Source organism: Arachis ipaensis, chromosome B4 (assembly GCF_059453495.1).
Source record: "Arachis ipaensis isolate K30076 ecotype BB chromosome B4, ASM5945349v1, whole genome shotgun sequence".
Taxonomy (NCBI): domain Eukaryota; kingdom Viridiplantae; phylum Streptophyta; class Magnoliopsida; order Fabales; family Fabaceae; genus Arachis; species Arachis ipaensis.
The window spans coordinates 131,535,406-131,552,924 of NC_142439.1; the positions used below are offsets into that span (position 1 = coordinate 131,535,406).

Here is a 17,519-nt window from a genome sequence, read left to right on the forward strand (position 1 = left end):
GGCAGAGGCGGCGATCGATGGTTCCCGTCCCATTTGCAGAAGTGGCATCTCTATTGGGAGTCCCGTACGGATAGCGTGCTGAGGTTCGATGTTGTTGCTGACCCTGGTCCGTCGCATCAGTTCTTGGAGTGGTGGAGTCAACACGGGAAGAGGTTCTTGTCTCCGGATCCGCAGTTGGGGGATCCGAGAGCCGTTGTTATTCCTGTTGAGGCCTCACAGCGGGGAGCTGGGCGAGTTCCTGAGATGGATCGTCCTGACGACGTGCCGGACAGGCGGCAGGTTGATAGGAGTGCTCGCGTGGGCACACGGCGTAGCCAGCGTGACTGGGGGTGGCTTCAGCGTGCTATGGAGGATGATGACGAGGCCGGCCCCGCTGCGGGTCGACGACGACGCCATCCTGGTAGAGGTAGAGGGCGTGCTGCGGTTCATGCCGCTGCACCTGACCCTGAGGACGATGACGATGATCAGCATGGGCCTGAGGGCGGGGATGGTCCAGGGGCGGATGCAGTGGCTGGTGTTAGTACCCAGGATGGGGTGCACGGAGGTGAGTGGTATGGCTCAGGGATGGGTGACGGGGCTGAGCCTAGTGACGCTGGACTTGCTTTGGGACCTTTTGGACATTACTTCGTTGGAGTACCCACCGACGACTAGCCTCAGCGGGACGGTACACCATGGGTTATTCCCGGATCACAGTGGCAGGACTTCCTTGGCGCAGATACGCTTGATGCGGACTTTGGGAGTCCACGGTTTCTAGAGGAGATTACGGCTATCATGCAGGAGGACTCGCCGGGCAGGAGGCGTGCTCAGACCCCCGGCACGCAGGCACCCTTAGATGTTGATCTGAACGAGCCTGCTATGACAACTGTTGGTGACCAATTTGGTTTGGGAGGCACCCCACCTTCCGCCTACACCGCTGCATCACAGTCTGTCGCCGGGCCGTCTGCCGCACCTGTCCATTTTACGCCACCCGCACAGCCTGCCCCGCATGAGGATGCAGATGAGATAGAGGATGAGGAGTCGTTTATCCGCAGAGGTCAGAGGCCACGGGTACCCCGTCGTTGTGGGACAGGCTCCCACTTGTTTAGATGATTTACTTTTCATGTATTTTGGACGTTAGGGTTCATTCATGTACCTGACCCGTGTGGATTACTGTTGTTACTTTAGAGCTGTTTTTCATTGTTGTTTCTTCATCTTATTGTACTTCAAAATCTGGTATTTACCTAGTGGATTAGTGGATATGTATTATCATTGAACTATATAACACTTTAGTTATCAACTTTTGCATTTATGAGATTTCTAGCTATACTCAAATTCAGAAACAACTTTTTTACTACTAGAAGGTAAAAAGATCAATAGATTACATAAGTCCTCTAACATAACAAGTAACAGGAAAAATAAAAATCAATGAGCACTAACATTGACAACATCGCTACTACTGCCCCCCCGTGTGAGACGATCCTCCAAGCTGTGGGCAACCCCGCCGGGTGTGTCCGGGTTGGCGACAAAGGCCACACCTCTTTGGTCGGTTCGGATCTGCCTCGTCCATATTCGTCCGTATCCTAGTGGATCTCGGATGAAGACTCTGCATTCTCACCTTCTACTAGTGCGAATGCAACAGGTAGAATGTTGGAGTTCCCGTCCTGTGCAATCGCGATGAGCAAGGTACCCCCGTACTTCCCATACAGATGAGTGCCGTCAATGCTAACTAGGGGCTTGCAATGCCAAAATTCCTGGATGAGTGGTGGAAACGTCCAGAAAAGTCTGTGGAAATAAGCTTGAGACTCGTCTACTTGTCCACTAACTCGAACGGGGCTCGTCCGTAGGATTGCTACAGTACCGGGCATCGTCAACTGGACTCCCAAAACCCACCTGGGGAGCTCGTTGTATGACTCATCCTAGTCACCGTATACGAGGGCAATTGCCTTCTGCTTCGCCATCCAGACCCTCCTGTAAGTCGGCCTAAACCCGAAGTGTGCTGCCGTGGCATTTAGGAGCACCTTGATGCTGACGGATGCATCAGCCCTAACCATTGGCATAACGAACGCCGAAATCACATGATAATCCAAGCTCCTGTGGTCACTCGAGATGGAGGTCGCAAGACAAGTGTGAGGTCCATTGTACCGTTTGACCTCCCAAATGCCCTTGCGCTTCCGCAGACTCAGTCGAATCAACCATGTGCACCCATTCCCAAACTCAGAACACTTGCCCACATAACGGCGATGATCAGACTCCACAACCTTGTATTGTACCCCTCGCCGGATGCTGTAAGTCTTCACACTTAACAGGGCCTCATCTTTATCCTGAAATTGCTGACCAACCTAGAACTCTGTCAAACCAACAGTCCCTTCAGCATCTCTAGCTCCGAATCCAACAGTGTGCCCTGAAACACCCTCTTGCCTCATGGCATCCAGGTCCAAAGAGGATAAATGTGGTGGATACTGCTGTGTGCCAGAACTAGAACCACCAACCGCCAATGCAGGCTCAGTCGCTCCAACCTCGTCGCCGCTGTCATCCTCAATCATATCCGGCTCGACGTCGTCCTCCTCTACATCACCCAACACTCCGTCTCCGACGCCAACCGGTGGAACTCCCTGTAAAGCGTTCGGCAGAATATCAACTGATCCTACCACGTCGCCTACTCCATCATTGAGATCAACAACAAAAGACGGGGAGGCGACTGGTTGGACCGCTGGCTCGTACACAGGGACGGACGAAGAAGCAACGGCAGGCCTAGAACTGGAACCGGCTGCCGCGGCTTCAGTGGTGGCATTCCGGTTCGAACCCCCTGAGCTGGATACCACATCAACCAGCTTTGCCAACAACTCTGGTGTCCTCACCTCGGGAAACTGCCTCCGACATAGAAACATGACTTGGAGGTCCTCATCACTACCAATCGTGAAGCAATCATACTTCATGGTATCCTGCAAGACAGTGATTGGAATGCGGTAGAAAAACTTCTTCACTCGCTTCGCACCTTCCAGACCAAGTTTCATCAGCACAGATCTAACAAGGTCATCATAGCTCGTCGTTGGATTCACGACAATACAGAGAGGATCCTTATCTGTGAACTTCACACCGGAGCGAGTTTTCCTCTTAATGGATCCTCTGTGGTGAACCAAAACCACAAAACTCTCCTCACTAGCCATCTAACACCCTCTATGAGAGCAACTCACGTTTACAACTATATATATACTGCACTGTCTACCACTAAATCGAACCGGACTGGTTCGAATTCGGTTTCTGTAATTCGAACCAGCTTGGTTCGAATTACTTGATGCAGCGTCTCCCCTTATAATTCGAACCAGCTTGGTTCGAATTATGTGCTGCAGTTTCTTCCCCTCTAATTCGAACCACCCTGGTTCGATTTACTTGAATCAACTTCTCTCCATATAATTCGAACCACCCTGGTTCGAATTACTCATTAATAGAGTTCGAACCATGCTGGTTCGAATTATATAAATATAGGGTTTGGCTCATTGCTGAAACGAATTTCACTTTGGCTCATTTAGGTAATTTGCAACTTCCCTTGGTTTATTCTAGTTTTTTGCCCTCTAATTTATGCAATTAATTTTTCTTTAAAAAAAATTTCGTTCTTCGTCTTAAAGAGTTTGAAGGTATTGGAAAACAATTTTTTCCTATATAAAAATATAATAATGATTGGTTATTTTTGTCATATTTTTAAATTATTAAGGAATTATTTTATCAATAACATCTTTTAAACATTTTTCTGTGAATCTTTCAAATGCTAAACTGATAATTAACATTAGTTTTATACTTGAATGTCAATAATTTATGAAATCTACTTTATACTAAATTGATAATTAACATTAGTTTTATACTTAAAAAAGTGATCACAAAAAAAATCTACTCTATGAAATTTAAAAATTTTTATTTAATTAAAAATATTAATAATAATATTTTTTAAATTTTTAATATTATTATTTATTTTTTAAATATTAGAGATTATTAATATTTAAATTAAACTGAACTTTTATTTATACTAAATCAAATATTAAATATATTTTTTAAAAAATTAACTCATACTATTTAATTTTTCTTTTAAAAAGTTGGGGCGGGGTGCCTCCGGTTGTCCCTCATATGTCTGCCCCTGCACATCACAGCCAAGCCTAACTAGCCTAACTACCTTCCTTTTACAAAATTGTGTTTGAAATGCATAAAGTAAAACTATTTTTAGATAATATAATTATAAAAATAAAAATAAAATAATTATTTATATATTTAATATTTACTATCAAGTGTCAAATTAATAAAATTATTTAAAATTAAAAAAAGAAGAATGTTAGGGGCCAGTAACTTTTGTGATTTGTAGCCATCAAATAACCATCAAAAATAGTTTTAATGGTGTGAGATTGGTATGAGATTTCATCCAATAACTCACTTTTCTTTGCTGGTTATCTGCTGGCCAGAATTTAACAAAGTTGCTGGCCTCCTAAACTTTTTCTTAAAAAAATACTTAATAAGTTTTAAAATACTATTTTAGTTTTTAAAATATTTTTTAATTTAAAATCATTACTTTCTTATCCAAAAATAATAATTATTTTTTAAAAACTTTTTTCTATGGTTTCCAATCCTGCACTTGTCTTACTATTAATAATATGATAATGATGCCAATTATTTTGATAAAACTACGCCTACCCATAACCCCTTCATTCTTTTGACTCTGTTTCTGCATCTATGGCAGAGGCAAATCTAAGGTAACTGCAGCATCGCTTTGGACTTTTTCATGCAAATATTCGAAATTTCCTTTTCTTGTGTATATCAGCATAGTGTTTATATTTTGTGTGATTGTTTGTGGCTTTGTGCTGTTAGATATGCTGTTGTTACAGGGTCAAATAAAGGGATAGGATTTGAGACAGTCAAAGAGTTAGCCTCAAATGGAATCAAGGTGGTGCTCACTGCAAGAGATGAGAGTAAGGGAATTGAAGCCATTGAGAAGCTCAAAGAGTGTGGTGTCTCTGATAAGCTTGTGGTTCTTCACCAACTTGATGTCACTGACCATGCTAGCATTGCATCATTAGCGGAGTTTGTTAAGACACAGTTCCCGAGACTTGATATCTTGGTAAGCATAGTGGTTGCAGTTTAGGGTTTATGATTTAGGACTTATGAAAAATGAAAAAGAAATGATACTTAGAAAAGCCTTTTTTGTTAGTTTTATACGAAAATAGTACATGATTCATTTTGGGTTAGTACTTAGTCAGTATGTTTGCACAAAAAATATATATATATAATTTGTATTTATATTTACCAGAATTCATTTGCATGTATATTTTTTAAAATTTGTACACATAAATTTATAAAATTTATTTGTTGAAGACAATTTAGTATTTGTGTTGGCCAAATGATGACCAAAATTACTAAAAACTGCTGGTCCTCTAGAGTAATCTATTTGCTTCATATTCTTTTGCAGGTGAATAATGCAGGAATCAGTGGTGTCAATCCATATGAAAAGGTCAGTGAATAATTTATCTACCTTTTTTCTTGTGAGATGCGACTCATAATCCTCTCGAAAAGATCTGAGATTCTTATAATATGGATGCAGGATGAACCAAGATTTAAATGGGAGGAACTAACACAAACTTATGAGATGGCTGAAAAGTGTATATTGACAAACTACTATGGTGCCAAGAAAACAACTGAGGCATTTCTTCCACTACTTCAGTTATCAAATTCACCAAGGGTTGTTAATGTTTCCTCTGAAGCAGGGTTGATAAAGGTACAATAATTCAAGATCATCAAATCTCTTCGAATTTTTATTCAATTTAACATGATGTTGCCTATGGGAAAATGCAATTATGCATCATATTGAACTTACTGCATTATATACTAACTTTTAGTTAGTCAACATTAACCAACTTTAGTATTTAGATTTATAATTTAGAATTTAGAGTTAAAAATTTATGATTTAAGGTCTTAAGATAAACAAAATAATTAAAAAAAAGTTGTATGATTGATGCTGAAAAAAGTTAGCTACCTAATACTACTCTTTCATTATTTCAGTATCTACATCACATTCTCAAAATTGGCAAAATTGTTTTATGTGGCATCACAGAACATATCAAACAAATGGGCTAAGGAGGTGCTTGGTGATGCTGAAAACCTTAGAGAAGAGAAAATAGATGAGGTGCTCAAGGAGTTCCTCAAAGACTTCAAAGAAGGCATACTAGAAATCAAAGGCTGGCCAATTAACATGAGTGCCTATAGGGTCTCAAGAGCAGCAATGAATTCTTATACAAGATTCATGGCAAAGAAGCACCAAAACCTGGGCATCAATTGTGTGTGCCCTGGTCCTTGCAAAACAGACATAACCAGAAACACTGGTACTCTTTCTGCTACTGAAGGTGCTGCAAGTGTTGTGAGATTAGCACTTCTACCTGATGGCTCACCTTCTGGCCTTTTCTTTATTAGAAAAGAGTTGTCAAGTTTTTGAATCATTTTATTTATAAAATGAGGATAATTTGGTCATTTAGGATTCAATTTACCAAGTTTAAAGTATCATGTGGTTGATTTATTATTTTCTTTAATCATTATTATTTTTGTTAGTAGTTGGTGCATGATTTGATGAAGATGGTGACAATATTTTCAGGTAAAGACTTATGTACAGTTATTTTTATGTGAAGTTGATAGTTGAAAATCATTAGATAATGAGTTAGTCAAACTTGTCAAATCATCTAACAATTCTCAAATATCAACTTTACATGAAGACAACTGCATGTGAGTGTAGTTGGTAAAACATAGCAGGAGATCAGAAGAAAGAGAGTGAGTGGTTGAGAGATGAAAAGGAGTATGAGATTAGCAAAAGGAAGATGAATTGATTAAGCAGACATATAAAAGTGGTTTCAGAGAAGACCCCTCAACTATGTCATTTACAAATGCAGTGGTTTCTCTCTTACTACTCATAATTCAAAAATGTAAAGTTGGTACAATTTTAATAAGTATTGTTGAAACTTTCTTTTCAAATCATAAATAACATAATTTGCAGTGTATTTTGTTTTTCAATAACTTGCTTTAAATTTGTTTAATTATTTGCTCGTAAATGAAGAAAATATAATAAAAAAATCTATTAAGAATTATAGATTTTAAATTATTCAAAATCAATATAATAAAACAGGACAAAAATTTTTTAAAGTAAAAAAATTAATAAAATAATAAAACAAGAGTTTAATCACCATTAAATTTATAACTTTCATCGCATATAAATTCTAATATTTTAATTTAAGAGTGGGTAAATATTTATTTTCTCACCTTACTAATTTTTTTACTTTATGAGAAATTGATTCAATAAAAATAATAATATAAATTATATATTTCTATCTTGTGTTATCAATACCATAAATGCACCCTATAAACTTTGAGTATTCAATTATCATGATTTTTTTATATATTGATGAAGAGATATTAACTAAACATCTAAAATTTTATTTCGGTTATTTTGATTTTTAACCAATTTTTATATGTAAATAACATCTTTCAAAGAACCTTTTGTCAGTTAGTTGAATCTTTAGAATACTAAATTAGTAATTAACCTTAGTTTTATACTTGAATGTCAATTCTTTCACATGTTCTACCAATTTTTGGATGATTAAATTGAGAATCAACTATATATGTACAATCTCATTATATCGGAGGCAGTGAAAGAAGAAAATGAAGATTATTTATGATAAACGATGAAGATGCGTGAAGTATTCAGCCAAAAGAAAGAATGAAATTCCTGCATTTAGGTAAAAAATTTATGTTTTATTATTAAAAAATCTGTACTTTTTTTTTTTTTTTACAAAATTCATATGTTTATCTTCAAAATTTTATGTATTTAGGTAAAAAAAAGTTATATATTTTCTTATTATATTCCCTTTTAAAAAATTTTATATTTATGAAAAAATATTTCAGTTTTTAGTTAAAAATTTTCTCTGTTTTCTTCTTGTATTTCTCTTAAAAATTTTATTGTTTATCTTCAAAAGCTTCTATTTACATCATAAAATTTCTGTGATCATTGTAACATTATTATGTGTTTGCTTCTTATATATATTTTTTTAAATTTGTGTGTTTATCTTAAAAAAATTATGTGTTTATATCACAAAACTTTTGTGTTTATCATAAAAAAAACTTTTTATATTTGCTTTTTATATTTTTCTTAAAAGTGTGTTTATCTTAAAGAATTTATGTGTTTATCATAAAAAAATTGTTTTTTTTATATTATTTTTTTAAAAATTTATATGTTTATTATAACTTTTTTTTTGCATTTACATATATAAAAGCTTTTTTGTATTTTTTGTTTCTTATGTATTTTTCTATCTAGCTTCACTATTATTATTCTTCTCATAAAATTTTGAAAAAGTACAGAGAAAAAAAAAACAAACATAGAAAGAAAAAAATTACATGAGAAAAAAAGGAAAAGATGTAGAAGAAGGAAAAGAGGTAGAAGATATGCAGAAGAAAAGGAGAATAGGTAAAAGAAGACATATAGTTAGACTTAATTAGACTTAATTAAAAAAAAGGCCAATTAGTATTTTGTAATAAATAGATAAATAAATATAAATTATCAATAATCTAATAAGAAAGTTAAAAAAAATATATTAGAGATATTAAAATTTATTTTTTTTGCCATTACTTAACTGTTAACTTAATTCTTTTTTTTATTTTTTTATTTTATTAATTTAATAACATACTTTATCTCATACTTTAAACATTAATGACTAATTAATAACTAAAAATAATAAATTCTTATGACTCTCTAAGATATGGTGAGAAACTGAGAAATACAGACGAACAATGCAAGCTCTTCCTTATCAAACAGCAACGAATTTGCCAGAGTCAGGGTTCTTAAACCATCCTTTATTGTTGAAAGTGCTATTTATGATGTTACAAAATTCTTAATCATCTCTCTCACTTTGAGCACAAAAATAAAAAACCATGGACTCGTCAAGCTTAGTGAGCTATTTCATCTTATTGCTAACTGCAAACTCACAATACTCTCTGAAACACACTAGTCATAATCAGAGGATTAGGTGTGAAATTCTTTTGGATCTTTGTGTTGTGTCTCCCTATAAGTTTTGTGGCTACTAGAGAAACATGTCATCTATTACGTACAACTCTATCTTCTATAAATAGGCCACACTTGAATGAAACCACATTATCATCATCAACTAAACTAAAAGAAAATCCTTTAATTTTGAGTTCCTTTTGACTATATTTTCTAACCAATTATTCTTTTTTTTTTCTTTTTTTCTTTTTGAAAGGCAATAATTAACATTATAGTATACAATATATACCTACCTAGTCGTCTTGTTCACCGTTCATTTAGCATCCATGGCAGAAGCAAAACTAAGGTATACTATTTTTATTACTTACATTACTCAACACTAGTTGACTCTTTGTTTTCTTCAGCTTTTCTGAGGCCATGATATTCATACCTTTTTTTTCGGTGACATTATTTTTCTGTGACAAACTTCAATTTATGTGATGATTGTACGTGTACAAACAAAATCAATCATAAATATAAAAATGTTTATTTAGTATTTATAAAAAAAACATTATTTTACTATAAAAAGTTTTTGTATTTTGCAACTACAAGTTTGATTTTTTTTTAATAACTAATTATTTAGTTAAAAAAATGTGTATCCATGTATATAAATACACAACGACTATTTAAATGGCTGATTTTTAGTGTGTATATATTATTTTTAGATGGCATTAGTCATACACATGTGTTTTATACATTGTTTCCTTAAGTTTAACCCCACATTAAGAGAAAAATTATGCGAAACTTTATAGTAAAAATATGTTCACATAATGTGTAGCATTTGAAGGGTTTGTGTGTGTTAGGTATGCTGTTGTTACAGGGTCAAACAGAGGGATAGGATTTGAGACAGTTAAGGAATTGGCCTCAAATGGAATCAAGGTGGTTCTCACAGCAAGAGATGAGAAGAAAGGCAATGAAGCCATTGAAAAATTGAAAGATTTTGGTCTCTCTGACTTTGTGGTTCTTCACCAGCTTGATGTCACTGACCATGTTAGCATTTCATCTTTGGTACAATTTGTTAGCACACACTTTGGGAGACTTGATATATTGGTAAGGATTTATTGTCTTGCTACCAACTTACTAAATTGTACTTTTTCTTTTGAGAGAAAAGAAGGAGAGTCTTAGAGTAATGGTTGAGTTGTTTTCGTGTAATCTTAGAGTCACAAGTTTAAGTCATGAAAATAGTCACTCATGTAATTATTAGATTAGGCTGCATATATTACATTCTTTGGGTGCGGCAATATTTGTATACTAGGCCGCTTTTTTTTCCTGAGACAAAGAAGCTCGACACAATAAGGTAGAATAAGAAAACTAATAAAAAGGAACAAACAAAAACAAGCTAAAGCTAATTCCCTTATTATCTCCGGTATTATTATCAATAATAAAAAGAATCAACTCCACTCTACTCTTTATACCTCGAGTGATCTGTTAGTAATTTCTGCTACACCTGATATCTTGTTTTAAAAAATTCTTTTATTTCTTTCCAATCAAGTAATCAGTGATTCAGTGTAAGATAATCCAAAAATTAAAGGGTATATAGCTTAGAAGTAAAGTAACCCTACTTTGTTATCCTATATCATGTGTTCAAAATTGTTGTGCAGGTGAACAATGCAGGAATAAGTGGTGTGAATCCAGATGAAAAGGTCAGTGTTCATATTTTGTTGAAATGTGTGATTAAGTCTCAAAAAAAAATGGTGTGAGTTTCTCATAATAATAAATGGATGCTGCAGGGGGAAGCAACAATCATCTGGGAAGAACTGACTCAAACTTATGAAATGGCTGAAAAGTGCATATTGACAAATTACTATGGTGCTAAGGACACAACTGAGGCATTTCTACCCCTTCTCAAGTTATCCGATTCACCTATTATCGTTAATGTTTCCTCGCGAGGAGGATTGTTAAAGGTACAATTGTATTAAAATCGTTCTCGAGTGTTGATTGATAATTTTATTTTACATTATATTTGAATGAGATTGGTGATTGGTGATATTGTGTTATGGTGGTGGTGTTAGCACATATCAAACAAATGGGCAAAAGGGGTGCTAGATGATGATGAGAATCTAACAGAAGAGAGAATAGATGAGGTGTTGAAGGAGTTTATGGAAGACTTCAAAGCAGGTTTGATAGAAAGGAATGGCTGGCCAACCTTGTTATCTGCAAATAGAGTATCAAAAGCAGCATTGAATTCTTACACAAGAATTCTGGCAAAGAAGCATCCAAACTTGTGCATCAATTGTCTCTGCCCTGGTTTTGTGAAAACAGACATAAATAGGAACACTGGAATCTTATCTGTCACTGAAGGTGCTGCAAGTGTTGTCAGATTAGCACTTCTATCTCATGGTTCCCCTTCTGGCCTTTTCTTTATTAGGCAAGAATTGTCAACTTTTTAAATTATTACTTATCATTTTAGAATGGTTTAATTATTTTATTTTAGTTCTTATAATTTTACTAAATTTGTAATTAGAATTTTATATTATTGTATTTTTAATTGGGCTCTTATATTATTTTTAATTTTGTAATTATATTTTTTTCATGTCAAAAATATTAAAATTAATGAAATATTCCTCCCAATATATGTGTGGTCAAAGATTTAATTAGGTTCTTAAATATGGATACCTTCAATTTGCGGAGATATATTCCGTTCGAAAATGTTTCGTAATCAAAATAAATTAGTAAAAAATAGTCAGAATTTACTTTAATAATTAATGAATGTTAAATAAGGTAAATTCTATCTTTTTTGTTTCCCTAACATTAACAGTCAACTATAACATTTTTTATATTAGAAAAAATCTAATTACAAAATAAAAAATAGTGTAGAGATCTAATTAAAAAAATTATAAGAATCTAATTACAAATTTGATGAACTATAGAGACAAAAAAAAATAATTAAACCTTTTAGAACTGATTCCTTTAAAAAGCGCAAAATTGCTTTATTTTTTTCTTTCAAAAATTGTATTTATATTTGGTAAATTATAATAAAAATATTTTTAATATATATATGTTGCAATAATAGTGTTAAGTAAAATTATTTTTTAAGAGTTAAAATAATTTTAACAGATATAAATATAATAAAAGATAAATATTTATTAATATATAATATTATATTATACTTTTTAATATTGAAAAAATATTATTCTTTTGAAAATATTTTTATTGATATTTTTAAAAGTATCTTTATCTTTCAAAAACTGATAAATACAAGTATATAGTTTGTTTATTTATCAAACGTAAATTGAAGTTTTTATATTTTAAAATCACAGATGCTTCTCTGATAAACTTTATTAAACTCATCGTTAGATTTTAAATATAACTGTATAAGTACATTTTATGAGAATTACTGTTAAATTATTTGGATCGTATTTTAGGTGAAAACTCACGTGCATTTATTTTTATATGAAAGTACAAGTTAAAAATTATAAAGTAATTTAATATGTCTAACAAAATTGTTATCTAACATCTCTCAAATCACAACAGCACATGAGTATTTACTGTATTTTTTTCCTCTTAAGATTACAATTAAGGCTTCAGCATACTTAGAAAGAAGAACCGACAAAGTGACTGTGAATAGAGTGAGATTTCATGAAACTTTTATGGATAAATTTGTAGCTGAGAGGGAAAAAAAATCTTATTTCCTTTCAAAAATACGAAAAGAAAATCCTAATTTCTTTTTGCCTCTGTTTCGAGAAGAACAATCAAACTTAAATATTTTTTAGAAATATTTTGTTGTGTTTTGTTTTTCTTAAAAAGGAACTTTTTCTGTTATATTATAGAGTCCTCACAAATAAGTTTAGGAATGAAAATACAATCTGGAGGTATCTCTGATCCGTCTCTAGCCAATGGAGGGCAGAGTGGAGGTATATGTATGTATAAAAGTTAATAAAAAATTTAAAAGGTTATAAGAATGGGATAGGATGTAAATTTTTACCTTTTTATTATTCATAGGTAACAGTAGAGTGAAGTCTATATAAGGACGGGTTGAAATCGGATAATGTGAAAGCTCACCCCATTTTCATCCCTAAACAAATTACTAATCTCGCTGCATGGACATTTTTATAATAAATATTGTTTTGACACCAATATTTTCTTAAAAAATGCCACTTCAACACTCGACTCATCCAAGATAAAGAATTAAATAAACCAGTCAGCTTTTTTAAAAAAATTAGTTAAAAAATATAAATAAAAAAATTTTAGTTAATCAATTGATCTCTCCATTTTTTTTCTATTTTTTATTATCTTTTTCATATCACGATTTTTCATTAACAGAACAAGTATCTAATTAAATCTGAATATTTTGTCACATTTTTAAATCATTTAAAGACATTTTTGTTGATAATAAAATTTAAAGGTATTTTTGTCAGCAACAAAATAATTTAAATACATTTTTAGTAGTTTATCCTAAATTAAAAATTAAAAATCACTAATCCTTCTCAATTTTTATCCAATAAATTTAACTAATGAATATAAAAAATAAAAAATAAAAAAATCCTAATCAATCTCTAACAATTATCTCCAAAAAAGACAACCAAATCCTCAACCAAATAAAAAAAAAACATCTATCGATCATAGTTATACTTAAGAGACAAATCAACAATTTAAGTGTGTGTGCTAAGTAGATATATTCTGTTAATAAAAAAAGAAAGCATTGATGAGACCCACCAGTTTCACAAAAATAAAAATCAAAGACCGAAAGGAAATTTCTTGTTTGCTGAAAATCTCATTATCATTTGGAGTAATTATCACGGATCATTTAAGATATGTTTTCATAAATTTATATAAAAGGGAACCATGAGAGAAGAGGACTAAGGGAAGGTAGAAATCGAAATATAAAGAAATGACTAATGACATCGGTTTCAAGTTTAGACCTTGTCTTGTATTAAGAATTTGGACAATAAAAGGTAGTAATAACTAATAAGAACAAAGCAATGAAATGCACAAGACAATCAAAATTTGTGTAGAGACAATTCAGCAACATATCTTCGAAAACTAACCTTGAATTGAAGTTAAAACACAAAAATGAAAATCCTAAACCAACAAAAATATATGAAGCCTAAGACATCCTTTGAGCAGCTTCTTTGGCAAGAAGTCTTTCCTTTGCCTTGGTTTTGGCTTGGGATTTGGAACCCATGATACCGCCACCCCACTTCTTCCTGTACTCGTCAAACTTGTCATTGAAGTTAGCCTGAAAAGAAACCAAAACACAAATACTCTCAAGCTATTGATCTGAACAATAAAACAGCAGAAAACTAAATAAAATGAACTTGATTCAGTCTCCACCTTGATAGCCTCAAGGACTCTGCTGAACTCCAATTTGTCTTCATTCTTAACGCTTGTCAAGCACAAAACAGAAGCAGTTTTCTTATGAACAATCTGTCGGAAAAACAAATAGATTAAATGAGTCAAAAAGTTTGAGCTACTTAAGGGTGTTGAAACAACATACAAACATAAACTTACTGATCCCAAGCGAGCCTTGCCCTTCACAATGCAGTATGGGATTTCCATCTTCCTGCACAATGCAGGAAGCCAAACAACCAATTCAATCGGGTCCACATCATGAGCAATCACAACCAGCTGTGCTTTGTTCTGCAAGGAACTCGTAGATTAACAAGTCATTTGTCACATCACGGGAAATCACTGGAAAAGAACTACAACTGTATAGGGCTAACTAATACAGAACACAACCTGCTCAATAAGGTAGGTAACATGATTGAGGCCATACTTCACAACAATTGGCTTCTTGGCCTCAACAGTTTTTCCCTCAGTTTCAGCCTGAGCCCTTTTCAAAAGCCGCTCCTTCTTCTCTGCTTTATCCTCAGGCCTATACTTGAGTAGTATCTTGAACAGGCTTGTTGCTACAGGCGACATTATAAAGGCATTAAGAGATCTTTATGATATGAGAAATGCAAACTAAAGTGCATCTTGTCATAAAACCGAGGAATTTATATAACAGGAAGCAAATAAAATGGAGAACATCAAAACAAAACCTACAGTAAAATAACAAAATATTCTCACAAGCAACTTACACAGTCCAAAAAGCTAACATTTTGCCACAAAGCGAATGAGAGGATTAACAAATTCAACAATGGCACAAAATCAAAGTTCCTGAATTTCCATATGAAAATTTGGTAAGAGGCATAGTAGCTAGAATCTCGATTTAATTTTTAAAATCTTCGGTTATAACAATTTTAAATGCGTTAATCGATTTTACATAATTTTTACTAGGTCAGACGATTTTAATGTTTAAATCTTGTTACGATTTTATTTTTTACTTTTCCGACTTCAGGTAAAATCTTTTCTCTGCCTTGACTAAGAGGTAAAACATCACATTCAATAATTACTAATACCTCTGGGGCTTTATGGATATAGTGCACAAAACAATCACTTCACAATAGAACATATAATTCAATAGTAATGTATATGTATCCAATAAATTAATCAATAATGCATCAGAGAAATAAAGATAGAAAAATGATTGAGTTAATGACTGACCAAGGTTCTTGTCAAGGGTTTTGGTGAACTGGTTCAAAGCTGGAGGGACCTTCAACCTCTGCTTGAGGATTCTCTTCTTCCTTTGGATTTGAACAGTCTTCGGCCACTTCACGAACCGCGTCAGGTCCCTCTTCGGCGGCAACGCCCCACCGATCCCAAACTGCTTAGGCCGCTTCTCAAACAGCGGATTCGTAACCTTCTCCTGAATCAAATAACAATAATAATTGGAATTCAAATAATAAATTTGAAAATGGCGAATGTGAAATCGATGAAGTTAATTAGTTACTGAAACGTACGGGTTTCTTCTTGGCAGCTGGAACCGGAGCTTTAACACCTCTTTTGGGGGCCTAATCATTAATAAGAACAATGACAGAAAATGGAATGAGAAAAAACTAAAAAATATTGATCTGATTAGGGTTCAATTCATCAGATGTGGAAATAGAAAAGAGAGAGAAAGATAAAATGTGAGTTCAGTGTTCTCACCATAGCTACTGTGGTGCTGCGAGGGGAGGGAAGGGGAGGCGAATTCGGAACCTCTATATATGTGCAATTTAGGGTTTTGCGGAAAATAAAAAGGATTAGGAGTTCTTTTTAAAAAGTTTTTCTTTGGGGGGTATTAGAGATAAATAATTATAATTATTATTTTATTTTTATTTTGACGTAGGATAATATAAGTATAAAACTATAAATTATTAACAAAATAAAGTCTGATTTAATTAAACATTTATCAATTTGATAATATATAATTTATTATTTTTATGGAATATATTACCCTTTAATAAAAGATTTAGTATAAAAAAGAATCAATTAAATTTAAAAAATCTATTTATATGATATTAAAAAGAGGGATCGTTTTCGCCTGACTTGAAAGAGGTGGTGGGACTGCTTTGAGGTGATTTTATTTTTGGTAGAGGTATTTTAAAAAATATTATCATTGTCCAAGAAATTTTTTATTTTATGTGAAAAATCAAATAAAAAAATGTGTCTTAATTTTTAAATTGATCTTAAAAAAGTTTATGATATAGTGGATTAGAGAGTTTTTAGAGCCTTAAGTAGGTTTAATTTTTTTAAAAATACTATTCAATTTATTATAAATTACCTTTTCGTTACCTCTGTTTATCCTTTAGAATGAAAGTAGGTGGGAGAACTTTTAGTAATAGCACAAATTGAGACAAGGAGATCCTATGTCTTCTTTTTTTTTTGTGATTTGTATAGAGAGATAGGCTTATTTAGAGGTGTCCGCGCGGATCGGATCGGATATGGCCGAAAATTCGATTCGATCCGCACAATTTCATCGGATCGAATTGGATATAATATCCGCACTTTTTAGTGCTAGATCCGATCCGATCCGATCCGCAAATGTGCGGATCGGATCGGATATCGGATATATCCGCATAATTAAACCTTTTTCTTTTTAATCATATTTCTATGTAAAAAAATTCAATAAAAATATTTCTTTTATACTTTTAAACTTATTTATTCCTAAAATATTTTTAATCAAACTCTTTCTAAATAACAAAAATAAAATAATACAATATATGAATAATAATTATTAACTAAAACATATAAACAAGTAAATATCATACCAAACAAATATATTTATATATTTTTAATTATTATTGTGCGGATCCGGGGATCGGATACGCGAATGTAAAGCAGATATCCGCGGTCCGATCAATTTGCAGATCGGATCGTATCCGCCATTTTCGGATCGGATGCGAATATTTACCGCGGATCTGCGGATACGATCCGATCCATGAACACCCCTAGACTTATCTGATAGCTCATAAATTTTTTTTGGGTAATTGGACTTCTGTTACAGTTTTTCGAGAAGAACCTAAAATCTCCCATCTTATGTTTCCTGATAACCTTTTTCTATTTTGTAAAGCAACCAAGCAACAAATCGAGATGAATATAAATGTTATGAATTCTTTTTGCAAGACTTCTGGAATGAAAGTTAACCTCAATAAGTCTAAAGCCTTTTGCTCGAAAAATA

At 33.2% G+C, this 17,519-nt stretch overlaps 3 protein-coding genes and 1 pseudogene across 3 annotated transcripts; 3 read left to right on the forward strand and 1 right to left on the reverse strand.

Annotated features, from left to right (window-relative positions):
* The first annotated feature begins 243 nt into the window (after positions 1 to 243).
* On the forward strand, positions 244 to 1,089 carry LOC148569252 (uncharacterized; annotated as a pseudogene).
* A 3,510-nt stretch (positions 1,090 to 4,599) lies between these two features.
* Positions 4,600 to 6,529, forward strand: LOC107634966 ((+)-neomenthol dehydrogenase). Its single transcript, XM_016338304.3, has 5 exons — positions 4,600 to 4,715; positions 4,831 to 5,080; positions 5,429 to 5,470; positions 5,561 to 5,734; positions 6,071 to 6,529. The coding sequence occupies exons 1-5, from the start codon at positions 4,696 to 4,698 to the stop codon at positions 6,446 to 6,448; spliced, it is 864 nt and encodes a 287-aa protein (XP_016193790.1). The 5' UTR covers positions 4,600 to 4,695; the 3' UTR covers positions 6,449 to 6,529.
* Positions 6,530 to 9,147: 2,618 nt separating this feature from the next.
* LOC107634967 ((+)-neomenthol dehydrogenase) lies at positions 9,148 to 11,559 on the forward strand. Its single transcript, XM_016338306.3, has 5 exons — positions 9,148 to 9,344; positions 9,841 to 10,087; positions 10,639 to 10,680; positions 10,768 to 10,941; positions 11,050 to 11,559. Exons 1-5 carry the CDS (start codon positions 9,325 to 9,327, stop codon positions 11,425 to 11,427), a joined length of 861 nt encoding a protein of 286 aa, XP_016193792.1. The 5' UTR covers positions 9,148 to 9,324; the 3' UTR covers positions 11,428 to 11,559.
* Positions 11,560 to 13,837: 2,278 nt separating this feature from the next.
* On the reverse strand, positions 13,838 to 16,103 carry LOC107634968 (large ribosomal subunit protein eL8y). The gene is made up of 7 exons (XM_016338307.3): positions 16,007 to 16,103; positions 15,820 to 15,870; positions 15,524 to 15,725; positions 14,717 to 14,886; positions 14,489 to 14,617; positions 14,312 to 14,404; positions 13,838 to 14,216 (listed from the first exon to the last, which is right to left on the reverse strand). Exons 1-7 carry the CDS (start codon positions 16,007 to 16,009, stop codon positions 14,085 to 14,087), a joined length of 780 nt encoding a protein of 259 aa, XP_016193793.1. The 5' UTR covers positions 16,010 to 16,103; the 3' UTR covers positions 13,838 to 14,084.
* Between the last annotated feature and the right edge of the window lie 1,416 nt (positions 16,104 to 17,519).